Source organism: Sinohyriopsis cumingii, chromosome 19, assembly GCF_028554795.1.
Source record: "Sinohyriopsis cumingii isolate HCF-2022 chromosome 19, ASM2855479v2, whole genome shotgun sequence".
Taxonomy (NCBI): Eukaryota; Metazoa; Mollusca; class Bivalvia; order Unionida; family Unionidae; genus Sinohyriopsis; species Sinohyriopsis cumingii.
The window spans coordinates 43,748,220-43,761,707 of NC_142979.1; the positions used below are offsets into that span (position 1 = coordinate 43,748,220).

Genomic DNA, 13,488 nt, shown 5'->3' on the forward strand with positions numbered 1-13,488 from the left:
TGATTTTGGCTCCGTTCAAAGTGACTTTAGGACGTTCGGTGCCTTGTTCCGTATAGGATCTCAAAAGAAACTGTCCATCGTATCCGGAGAAATTGTGAGCCGTCACTGTGGCATGACGATGACAATCTCCGTAACGTTCGATGTCCTCTTGGCTCCACGTCTTGTCGATGGGGTCTAAGACCCATTGGGCAAAATCGGCTAACGTGTTCGGTCCTCGAAAGATTTTTTCACGCCCTCCGGGAATCTTACTGCAGTGAGGGCAATGACTGAAGATAGGTTCCTGAATGCACTTCTCGCACGCTCGATGAGCCCCGCAGAAATTAGGAATGTGAATGCCGGTCTCTTGCATGCATTCGAAATCGAAAAAGATGAAATTGCCTTTCTTCTTGTGACCGTCCTCTTTCTCTGGTGGGGGTTGGTATTTTTGCACGTAGCATTCGTGTTCCAAGTCCACGATGTTGTGACAAATGTGACATTTTTTTTTTCCTGAACATACGTGTGTCTTGGTACTGTTGGTACGTAGGCCTTGTCCAGACGTAGGGCACAATCTCAGCAGTTGACAAGCACATTTCTGCTGTGAACCTTGCGTCTTCAGATGTTGTTGGTAACAGGCAGGGCTGACAAACGTACGCAGACAAGCAGGACAATGTACTCTTTCTTGTCCTTCGCTCAGACAGGGTGGAGAGGCCAAACATCCTGAGCATTTCCATCCACAATGTTTGTGTTGTTCTCGATTTTTATAGCCACAGTCACATTTCTCACAATAATAAACATATCCCAGGAATCCAGTGATAGTGGTAATGGTATCGAAATGGTCATCGTGATAATAGACATGAATGTAGTTTCCATCCTTAAAGTCTTTCCCTCGAAACAACAGAGGTCCGCGCATTTCGTGAGGGTGCACTTTCAAGGTGTAGAATGGAGCTAGGACAATTTGCAATTTTTGCATCTCAGGAATGCCACAGGGTGTGTCTTTGGACAGGCCAGCTTGTTGCAACAGGAGTTCTGCTTCGTTTCGTTGTTTGGCTCGGTCGGATAGTTGAATAGTTTTCCAGGCTCTTTTCCATTCTGTCGTGTCGTTCTTGTTGGCATAGGTTTGTCCCACCACGATGGCTCGGGCTAAACACATCTGATCTTGAGGGTTGTTAATTTGGACGAGACTTGTTTTGGTGTTGCGAAGGTCGTCCACCAATAAGACCTTTTTGCGTCCAGTCCCTTGAGGAGGAGAGACGTGGGCCATTTTCAGTGTGGCTTTTTCATCGGTGATGCCAAACTGGTCATTAGATTGTTGTACGTGTTGAATCTTGTCCATGACTTTGGAAGGGGTTAGTTCTGCGGGTCTGCTAAACTCGATCCAAACAGGGGATTTCAAGCTGTCGTGATCTATGGATAGTGTCAAGCGATCGTCTTCTTTGGGTTGACATTGTCGCTTGAGTGCGGTGAGCAAATAATCCCACGTCTCGGTGATAAACCCTTCTGCTTTCTCCAATGGTACGTCGGACTTGAAATCTTTAAACTTCACTGTATAGTTGTAAGCCGTGGTTCTAAATTTTCTAGAGGAGCGCTTTTCCGTCTCTCGAATGGAATAGTACTTTTCAGGGTTGACTAAGGGTGGTGAACTTTGTTTAGAGGGTTCAGATTCTGGTTCACTCATGTCCTCTTCAAAATCACTGGCATGAATTTGTGCCAAGACTTCAGCTCTGGTACGAGGCGATAGATCACGTTTCTGCCTCTTACTTTCTTCTTCTTTCTTCTCGAATGAATAGGATCGTTTCATCTTGAGTGGAAAACGTCAAATGACTCAAGTTTAAACACCATAGACTAATTTATAGTCATGGCAAACCAGCGTATATAAAAGGGTGTGTGTCTTGTCCTTTCACTATTCATTTCACTCTCAAACCGAGCACAACGATGGAAGAGACTAGCCAAATCGAACGTTTCATCAGAGCTTTGCGAGGGGTCATTAGAAAATTCTCTTCAGACCATCCGACGGACTACTCTCCTTCCTTTCGAGATAAAAGTCAAGATACTTGCTATATCTGTCAGAAGAAAGGGCATTGGTCTTCAGAGTGTCCAGACCGTCAAAAAAGAAAAAAAAACAGGGGCTAGAAAAGACAAAAGTCAAGATACCTGTTATTATTGTCAAGAAAAAGGACATTGGTCTCCAGATTGCCCAAAAAAGAAACAAGAGGAGTCAGAAGAAAAGAGGGATTCTTCAGAAGAAGAGAGAGATTCTTCTGAGCAAGAAAGCAGCCAGGTGAAGAAAAAGAAACAGGAGAAGAAAAGAAGAAGGGAAGAAAGTGAGGAGGAAGAGGAGGAAAAGACTGTGACGGTGAAGAAATTGAAAAAAGAGAGAGTAAAATAAAGAAACAGAAGAAGTGAATGTAATTTATAAAGTGTTCTGTTGAGAATTGTGAATTGGATTGTAACTGTGGAGAAAAGAATACATTAATTATATAAGGTAAGTGTCTTTGAGTTTTGATTTTAAATAAGAAGCTACACTCACGCACTCATACACAGACACGTACTATAAGGGTAAAATGTTTTTTTTTTTGTTGATTTTTGAGTTATTGGCAAATTGAAAGGCTATCTCTTTTCGAGAGAAGTGGGTGGCCCTGAAAAGGGCCATTTTTTTGGTGTAGGGGTGAGTTTAAGCAATCAACTTTAACTGCCTTAAGCCTTTGCCACGGCCGAGGCCTACTTCTGATGATGATGATTGGTTTGAAATCACTAAGGGTGGTACGGTAGGCTTAGTCACAGGGTTGGCGTGTTTAGCTCGGGAAGGTCGTATTCTCTTCGGTCGTGATAAAGAAGTCTGATACATTTGCTTCAGACTTCTTAACTCCGCTAAAATGTCCAACAGTACCGTGGCCGTTTGATTTTCACCCTCTTGTTTCTTTGCTGCGACTTCTTGTTGTTGTTGTTTTTTTCTTACCTCTTCTTGTTGCTGTTGCTGTTGCTGTAGGAGAAAAGCTTGTTCCGCTTCCGTTTGTCGTTGCATAAATTTCTCCAATTCTTCTTTCTGTCTCTGTCTAAAATTCTCCACTTGCGGTAATGAAGAATGAGACGAAGGTTCCGGAACAAATTCTTGCGAGGTAAGAAAATCCACAAAATCCCAATGTGCCTCTTCTGAAAGTAAGTCCGGGTTCCCTTGGGCGGTCTCCACTGCTGGTGCACCCCAGTGAATTGTTTTCTGAGTTTCCGTCATGTTGAATCACTGTCACATAGACTGACTGCACACAGGCGCTAGCGAATCTATATTGACCACGTGACGTCACAGACTGCTGTCTTCGGATTGGATGCGGGGTGACTGAATTTTGTCACGCGTGTTTGGATTGGTCAATGAACTCAATCCGTTTCAATCCTTCCTCTCCCTATAAATAAGCGCAGTTCAGCGCAATCACTCATCTGTTCTCGGAGCCTCAAGATGTGGACCGACGTTCAATCTTCCACCCTTGTGTCAACAATGATGTTCAGGACGGACATACCCATGTATGTCCGGTCCAAGTGGACTGTTGTCGATAGGAGAGATACTAGTCTATGGATGACAAGAGTTTACATAGAAAGACAAGGATGCCTCAAGAGGGTACTTGTGTATGGACCTGCAGTTAGAAGGAGTTTAAGAAGAAGAAGATGTGACAGATGCCGTCTATGTTAATATTAACATAAAACCAAAGGCCCTTTTCACCCACATTTCTCGAAAAGAGATTGACTTTCCATTGCCTACCCCTTTTAACAAAAATTTTAAAAAAAATAAAATTCCATGTTCAATTCCCCTTGTCCCTATACAGGCCCAAACTCTATTCCCCATGTTCAATTCCCATTGTCCCTAGAGTGACCCAGCAATATCTCCCATGTTAAATTTCCATTGTTCGAATGCCTTTGTCCCTAGAATGTCCCTAGCATGGATATTTCCTTTCTCCAATGTTAAATTCCCTTGTCGCCAAAGTGACCCAGGGTTTTTTGCCCATGTTAAATTTCCCTTGTCGCTAGAGTGACCCAGGGTGGTTAATGTTAAATTTCCATTGTCGCCAGAGTGACCCAAGGGTGTTTTTAATGCTAATTCCCATTGTCGCTAGGGTGACCCCATTCACTACTCTCACATTCCGTATATATTAGTTTTGAAATCACATATAAGTTTATGAGTCGGACACATCAACCGCATCTTTGCGCTTAGTGTTTCGAAAGGGACACATCTGTATTTCTTAATATTATTGACAAATTCTTTGTCAGAAACAACTTGTGAACCAACTTAATAATATAATCTTCTTTATGCTTGGAATTATCGCCATATATTTCAAAATATAAGCAAGATCACATCGACCGCACTACGTGCGAAAGAAAATGTAACTATTAGAACATGTAGATTATAAAGTACTTGGTATGTCAAATTCAGTAACATATTCATATACTCCTGTTACGTTTCCTCTGACGTGAAAACAAAGTTAAACCCCAATACAAACGAGGGATGCGCAAAAGATGGCTACAGTAACGCATGTATGTTGGCAACAATTTACACGCCGACACGTTACAATTAAACAAAAATTATAGTTGTAAGAAGTATAAACAGAAACATAGTAATACGTCGAAATTCATCAAACAAACATAAATCTGACAAAATACAATATATCATACCTAAAGATCAGTCAAGTAAATGCCATCATAATTGTATTGGATCAATTTTGTAATGTGAGTTGTGCTTTTCAAAAAGTAGACAAAATACAAAACAATTATTATGTACAGTTTCTATTGAAGTTAACGTTTATATATGCTGCCTATATCCTTATATGTCTTTAAAACATACTAAACAAACGTATTGAGAAGCTTCTTTACACATACGTACATATAAGGAATGAAATAAATATCGATTTCATTACAAAGTGAAAGAATATTAATTCTTTTCAGTAACATTGATTATAAAAAGAAATTCATGCAAAAAGGTACGCATTCAGAAAAAGTTTTTGTTTTACAGAACCGGATCTGTGATACAAAGTTCTGCAGTTCCAGATGGCATAGATCCAATTTGGCTGGATGACGTAACTTGTTTGGGGACTGAATCAAATCTGTTTGACTGTGCATATGATGGACATGCAATTGGAGAGCATGACTGTTTCCACTCTGAAGACGTTGGAGTGAGTTGTTAATATTCCAAGACCTCAGTCAGTCACTTGTATTTGTAATAATAACTGATTCCTTTGTAGCTGATTTACCTGCAGTCATGTAAATAAAATGAATATATATATATATATATATATATATATATATATATATATATATATATATATATATATATAACTAAGGCGAAAACAGTATAAAAATAAAACGCTACTCAAAGTATTGTTATACCACATACACATATCAAAAGATTATATATTAACCATTTTAAAATGTACAACCTTGCCTATTTGTGGGGAATATAGAATGTTTAATGTGCAAAAAATAAGACCAGAAGTGACCTTTGATGCTGAACTTCCACGTGAGTCAGTTATAAATAGCCTTGATAGCATAATAAGTCTGATCTGGGTTGCAATTACAAACTGTACTTAGTCTGGCAAGCAAGCAGGCAAGCAAGGAGGCTACTGTGACTACCTCGAAATCAAAGAGCGTGTGGTACAATTGAATAATTGTATCCGGGTTTTGTAGAATCCCTGAAAATATAGGATATCTATTAATATTCATGCTGAATTGTTCCGCCACAAACAATTCAAGGACTGGAAAAAAATAAAATCACATGTATCTCAATCTGTGTCACCCTGTTTCTCTTTCATCATCATACGCTGTAATTAGACATATATACACAACAACTACAAGAACTACAAGAACTACAGCGATAATTGATATAGTGTACGGTAAACCATTCACGATGTTCTAGTCAAGTATATTGTGTGTAAGGCAATAACCACACTTCACTTTCTCTACATGTAACCCGCAAAGTTATCTGCACAGACGATATATATATATATATATATATATATATATATATATATATATATATATATATATATATATATATATATATATATATGAGTGTGTATGTGTGAGTATGTGTGTATGTGCATGTGCGTTAATATGTTTCTGTGATGGTGTGTGAGCATAACATTAATAACATGTTCGCTATTACCATATAGTTTTCCCTATCTTTACATATTTACAAACGACTCATGGTACTCGTTTACTCGGTTCTTAGTTTAATAGAGAAATTTGACCATTTGCAACCTGATGAGATGACGCATTTACAATACAGCAATAGTTATGCTCGTCAAAGGAGCAAACATTTTTCAGATACAGAATAATACTAACACTATGGACACGTATTGCAACATTTTCAAACGTTTCACTAACTAGATTCAAAACGAGACAGCTAACCCTACTCCGATATGTTATGAAAAATGCCTTTACAAACGATAGGAACCAAACAAGTAAAATAAAAATGGCAGACACAGTCACAAAGACTGAGAGAAGAGAAAGAAACACTTGGGTGTTTCAAACGCCGTCTGCAACTTTTCCATTTTTTGTGTCAACTGTGTTCAGACATTTCACAACCACTACATGAGACGATCTGAATGTCTGGGTCATGAAAGAATATATGAACAATTTCATCAGCAGAACAGAAACAACTAACGAAAGGAAGACAGAAGATAACAAAGAAGTCAATAAAATACAAACCAAATAACTGATGATTTGTCCTGTTCTTATTGTTTGTAAGACACATTTAAATATTAAACCAAAACCATAACAGAAGCTTCGAACAGTGAGTGACGTATTGAGTAGCATTTATTGAATTTTTAGGAACTGAACCATTGTATCGCGCGGCCAAATCCAAATTCAAACGTTTACGCGTGCAAGATATACATCAATGGTCACAAGAACAAAAGAACACTAGATGTACAGATTGCATGCATTTTCCACAAGTCTGACATAAGTAACAGTATTGAATAATTGGATTTACCGCAAAGAAAGGTTTTGAAAAAAATGTATTTATCATTCAAGTAGTAAGATATATAAGAATTCTAAAGTACTGGTTGAATTAAATTAAATATGACTTATGATAGATTCCCAAAACATAGCTATAACTTACAACTGACATTTGGCGAACACTAACTGTTGGGTGAATAAAGTTAAGAATCTACGTTTTCATATATAGTGTGTGATGTATGGATTAATCAAAGGTTGGGTGATGAGAAACTCTTTCGTTATATTTGAACAGCGTTTTAAAGATATATGTCGACAAGAACAAACTGGAGAGTTAAATTTACTGGATATATTACAATTGTATACGATGATCAACATCAATTTGAGTTGTCAATACCATATTGATTACTTGAACTCTTCCTACAAGTCTTAGCTTGCTATAGATGTTCAGAAATGGAAGCTTTACCATACTGGCAAACATAAAAAGGTATCAAATATCCCTCATGCTGAAAGATGGTGTCCTTTTTAGGCAGATATAGAAGATAGGTTTCACTTTGCTATTAAATGTATCATGTATGACACTTTAACAAAGGCTTATCTACATTCGTACTTTCATTATAATGCAAATAACATCAAGTTGTATAACTTTATCCAGAGAATCAATAATAATACAATTGCTAGGATGATCCACTGATGATTGAACAAATCACGGAATCTGTATTCCTTTTATATATTCGACAAATTTTTTCATATGTTTTAAATTCAAATTCAAACGAATATTGCTAAAATAAAATATGAGAAAATTGAATATGAAAACGTAAACTAAATTAACACTTAATCTTCATATAAATTAATTATGAAAATCATCATATAAATGAAAATAATATTATCTTAACATGTCGATGACACAATCATTTTCCTAACTGCATAATTGTAACGAGTGGTATTAAAATATACTTCTTAAGATTTCCAATTTTGAAGTATACCCGCGATTATCATACAAGTCCTGGATTGTACTAATAATTACTTTCGGTTGACTCACCGCTCAGTTTGCATTTAGGAATTACTGGTTATCTCTCTCTCTATCTCTATCTCTCTCTGTATATATATATATATATATATATATATATATATATATATATATATATATATATATATATATATATATAAGTGCATGGCGCTCGACGTTATCGTACCTTTCATGCGAATCGTGCACTGATCGATCACTCACTTACTCACTCATGACACTCAACTGGGTCACATACTCAATCTCTAAGTGTAAATGTCTCTTGAAATTTAACACATTTGTGCCTGCAGCTAGTAAAAGGAAATTTACAGGAACAATTAACCATTTGGTACTATACATCATGTCTTCAGAGATAAATTAAACCAATAATACATGACAGTTATTAACATATATCAATTTATAAAAACAGCCATTCAAATATGAAAGTTCATCCTCCTTAATTTAAAAAGAATGAAAACCAAACAAAGACGGTTTTCTATTATAACGTATTCCACTTCTTTTTCTTCCGTAGTGATACTGGCGTGAATGACCTAGTATATCAGCTACAGCTGGATTTTATCCCATCCTATTCTCTCTGGAAGACAACTACCCCACATTTATCCATCATTCCGCAGTAATATTTGTAAATAACATGGAAGACAAGTACACAATAAACACGAACTACACAGTTTAAAAGGTTAATTTCCTAGGCAAAGAATTAAATACATAAAACACTGAAATTGAAGCCGCAATTACTTACATAATGATGCCAATTATCTCCTTATAATATATTATTTTGTTAGATTGACAATAAATGGGATATTCAAAATCACTCTTACCTACTAAATAAAAACAAAGAGAACGCTCAAATTATACAAATAGATCTCATTAACTCACACGTGGTAAATCGTCTGCGAATTCACCCAGTGACCTAGCCGGTCGTGTGGTTTTCAGTCTCTAGTAGAACGCCTTACCGGTTGCTGGTCTGAGTCTTTTGCGACACACGTGATGCTGGTGAGATCTGGACTAATCTCCGGGACAGACGCTCTGGCTCTCCCTCTGATACGGTCGAGGTTTGAACTGACCTTTAAGTAGACACCTTTGGGTATCCGTGCTAAGTGCTCTCATGCGAGGCACGTGAGTAGGTAGTTTACTTAAACTAAGTGCATAATGCTCAGGCCCACTATGTTGACATTTTACGCTTTCAAGAGGCTGGCTAATATGGGGTCGATAATAGATCGAGATGCGGTCGGTGTGGAGTGGTCACGGGATCGACCAATCTCCCTCCCGGCCCAACTGGGTCGTCTGTATTGTATATAACATACCTGTGAGCTGTTTGAATCAGAACTCTTAGATTCAGCATTCGATTCTGAAGGGGTTAATTTTTGTACACATGGGTTCTTCCGAACCTATTTCATGGGGGCTGGATCGCAAGGAAGATTAACCAAGGGCACAAGCATATTTCGATACAAAGTTCGTACAGATTTCGGACCTGCGACCCTTCTCACCTTGTACACGAGCATATCTAAATTAGGAATCGATATCACCTGATACATGTCCTTGGTTCACTTGTAGGCTAATATTTGTTTCCCCTTTAGTTCAACATTGTGCACTAAGACTCGGTCTCCTTTTTCACGTTTGGACTCTCTTAACTTCTTATCGTACTGGACCTTGTTCGTAGCATGGCTATTGTACGACTCCTTCTCCACAGCTGTGTAAGCGAATTGGAGGTCTTAAGGTTTCCGCGTACATCTTAAGCAGCCTCGCCACAATCTGGTGCGGTACCAAGATAAGCGTCAAGCGAAATCCGGGAGTGCCACCCAAACCTAACGAAATGGTTTGATAATCTATTGGAATCGGGCTTAGCAATATTATATGCATAGACAATTGGAGCAGTTTACGACTTCCAATCTTGTTTTTGCTCTTCCTTCAATATCCATAGCTTCTTTAAAGATAGTTCCATTGAAGCGTTTGCAGGCACCATTTCCCTGCGGGTGAAATTGGGAGGAGCGAGACTTTTGTATGGTCTCTAATTTGTATGGCTACTTTATAACCCTACCCTCAAAATTACGTCCCTGATCCCTGTGAAACCTTTTCCAACACTAATATCGGGGGCCCCGAGTGGCCGAGTGGTTTAAAGCGCTCACCGTTCCGAATCACTGCCATCTCACCTCTGTCTGCGTGGGTTCGAGTCCAAGGCTCGGCTAGCGTGGGTACGTGGGAAAGCCTGCCAGTAGCTTCTCGTGGGTCGGTGGTTCTTCCCTGGGTTTTCCAGGGTTCTTCCTCCACCAGTTATACTGGCCGCCATGTATAGCCTATCTTGTGCTGAAAAATGGCGTTAAACCCTAGAACAACAACAACAACCAACACTAATATCCAAAGCCGTGGTCATAAAGAGCTTTTAGCGGTAATCTGAACCATTTGGTTGCGTAATGGGTCAAGCTGAGCATACATGGCGAAATGATCAGTCATCATCAAGATATTCTCATACCATGTCTTAGAGTGCTCTATTGACACATGTCTATGCAGAAAAGCTCCATAGGGCGAGTTATGTGAATTGTGGTTAATTCAGCCATCGCCCTAAGCGTAGACTTTCTGCATATACACCGTTCGCAAGACTCCACCATGCGATTAACGTCCTTCTCCAGACCAGGCCAATAAAACCTTTGCCTAGCTAAGCAAAGAGTGTTTTTTCCTTGCCCTGATGACTCATATCGTTATGGATACTTTCAGGGCCAGGCTCCGGTATGACTCTGGAATCATATGCGGTCTGATTAAAATAGAAAAAGGAAGTGTGCAGACATTTTTCTTTCGTAGTGTTTCTTGTGCGGACGTCGTGACCTTCGCAATTAATGGACATGAACAATTGGGTGTATAGAACTCGTAAAGCTTTTTTTGTGTTCTGTGTTCTGTGTTAGGATTATATATTTTCGGAAGAAAGGATTCTTGATGCTGAAAGTTTTATTTTTCATTGATTCTTAACTCACATAGTACCCTTAGTCTTTTTGTATTAACTCTATAGTTCCACTAATCGGTAAAATTACACAGTTCATTATTTTTCTATTTCAACTAGCAACACGGTTCGACCGGTATATCAGGTCAAATACAGGTTATGGGCAGCTCTGTCATTGTTTACATTTATATTGATTTAGCAATATCATAGACTTGTTTGTTACTAAAACTAATTTGCATTAATTTAATAAACATTTCAATGACATCTATATTATTTATTTTGAAACCTAAGTTTTTATATTGTTCATATTTATGTTTAGTTTTATGCACAATTATATGTTTATTTTATGTGAATGCTTACGTCTAATATTCTTGGGGCGTTCTAGAAATTTAAGGAGTGCAAAACATTCTCTAGTAAGCACTTTATACATTTTGGTATATACTTATACCTAAATTAAGTAAGTGATTTTGCAGTACTATTGGTACTAGTCTTGGAAAAAAATATCCCATTACTCTTTTCTTTCCATAGCTATTAAATACCAGTTGAATTTTGTCTCATTTAATTGTGTTTGTACAACAAATCTCTGTTGTACAATAAAAACAACAAATTATTGAACGATTTGTTTACTTGGTTACTTCTACGCGCGATTGTTCGGGTGTCCCTACCTTATGGCTATATGTAAGAATCCCATGACAGAAAAGGAGATGATTCAGTCATTAAATGCCAGTGGGTATGTGGTAATGCCATTTGGGGCCACACCTAATTCCGTTATACCCTCATCAATAGTATCCATAACACCAGGAAAACCCGTTATACCCCCTCCACCGCTTTGTTGCAAAGCACTCCTTTTGCAGGTATCGAGCGAGAATCGCTCAGGAGCTCGGTAAACCGAGTGTAGATACCATACCTAAGGTTAGTATAGGTGAGTCAGCACTATTAGACGTTTCCCAGGGAACTTATTCCGTTATCAGTGTTACGCCCACGCCACTTACTTAGACCGTAGTACCCAAGATCCCATTCCTTTCAGCGGTCGAGTCAATACAGAAAGGTGACATCAGATGACATCAGATACTACGAGTGGAGATCAGAGATAAAATGTCTCCAAACCGACTATCCTCTGGCTATTATTATTAGTATTATTATTCAGGCACTCAGACGGTCTCTACGAGGCAGGACGAGACATATCGTCATAGCATTATGCGAGAAAGCATCCATTTAAGCTATTTTTGAGGCGCTTAGATGCTGCCTTTGGAGATATGTAAACTCAAGACATGATGACCATGCAAGAAATTTTCAACTCTTTCCAAAGAGAAGGGATATCGGTACCTACCTTCGGCTGTAGTCTGGAAACACTTCTACAAACAGCAATCGAGGCGAGCCACGTCAGAGAAGAGGAAAAGTACGGTCTCCTCAGACAGAAGTTTTGGTTTTCACTGAGGACTGAATTGCGGAAGAGTCACACTCGCCATAAGTTCGTAACCACCACTAACTATGATGAGTTATTGCGAGAGCTTGGGATGGTCGACAAGCAGCTAAACTTGCCAAAGGACGCTGTCCCAATTCCATCTAAACAAAAACTTTACCACCAGCCCCTTGTAGACGGCGGACACGAGATACACGAACTAGAGAGAACTATCCACTCAAAGATCCAACATACAGAGGAGAGATTCGGATCGCATATCAACGCTCTTAATAAACAGCCGAATGAACAGCGTTACTCCTCAGTGAACTGACTAATAATAACAAAGGGCGCAGTAAAGGCAACAAACAGGGCCAACCTGATGACAGCAATAACCCAGGCTATTGTAGCAGTAGTAGCCGGATCAACAATTAAACCGTAATTAACCCAGACACGACGACCCTAAACATCTAGATACAACAATGCTCGCTAATCGCATTCGTCATGATAGGCGTAGACACAATCAAAAATGTGTCATTAGTCCAGAAACGATACGACGCGCGCCAATGGCATTTATTAAGTACATGGCACTCGACTTCTCGTCCCCTTCATGCGCCTCGTACACTAATCGATCACTCACTCACTTTCGCGTTCACTCATGACAAACACGCACCTGGATAACATTTAGAAAGATACTACGCTGTGCTGATTTCTAGCTTTCTATAAAGTTTAACAACTATATTATCAGACGAAACCTATAATGTTAAGTATTCAGTGAAAAAATTACTCAATAACAATTCTAAACATTGTATAATAAAAGAGAGTTCACCAAACTATGTCCCTGCCAAAGACTATCTTCCAATTATCTATTCCTATTCAGCTGATCAACTGTGAAATTGGAATATACAGTTTCATGGCATATGTTCACAGAACTTCACACATTATATAAGATATAATTTTCCCATATTAATTGAATATATTCTTTTCACTAAAACAAACACTCCAACAAACGTCATCTTGACGTAAAGTTTGTAACCGTAGTATTAAATAGTCTAACGAGCTAACAAAATGTCAATATTATGAGTGACTGACCTAACACAAACAAATGATGTTTGACATCATCCGGAAGAGCTATACTTGCCATCTTAGGTAGCTAAACTTCCCGCCCAATTGTGAGTTAAAAGTTTTATTACAAGTGTCAGCTCAGTCATTGCCTAA

At 38.5% G+C, this 13,488-nt stretch overlaps 1 protein-coding gene across 2 annotated transcripts in view; it reads left to right on the plus strand.

The window, feature by feature from the left end:
* LOC149775592 (properdin-like) overlaps nt 1-13,488 on the plus strand; it is a 163,460-nt gene that overhangs the window by 62,993 nt on the left and 86,979 nt on the right. For both annotated transcript variants that reach the window (XM_089943704.1, XM_089943705.1), the window contains one exon: nt 4,973-5,132. In XM_089943704.1, the coding sequence (XP_089799830.1) occupies nt 4,973-5,132 (160 nt within the window). The remainder of the gene's footprint in view (nt 1-4,972; nt 5,133-13,488) is intronic.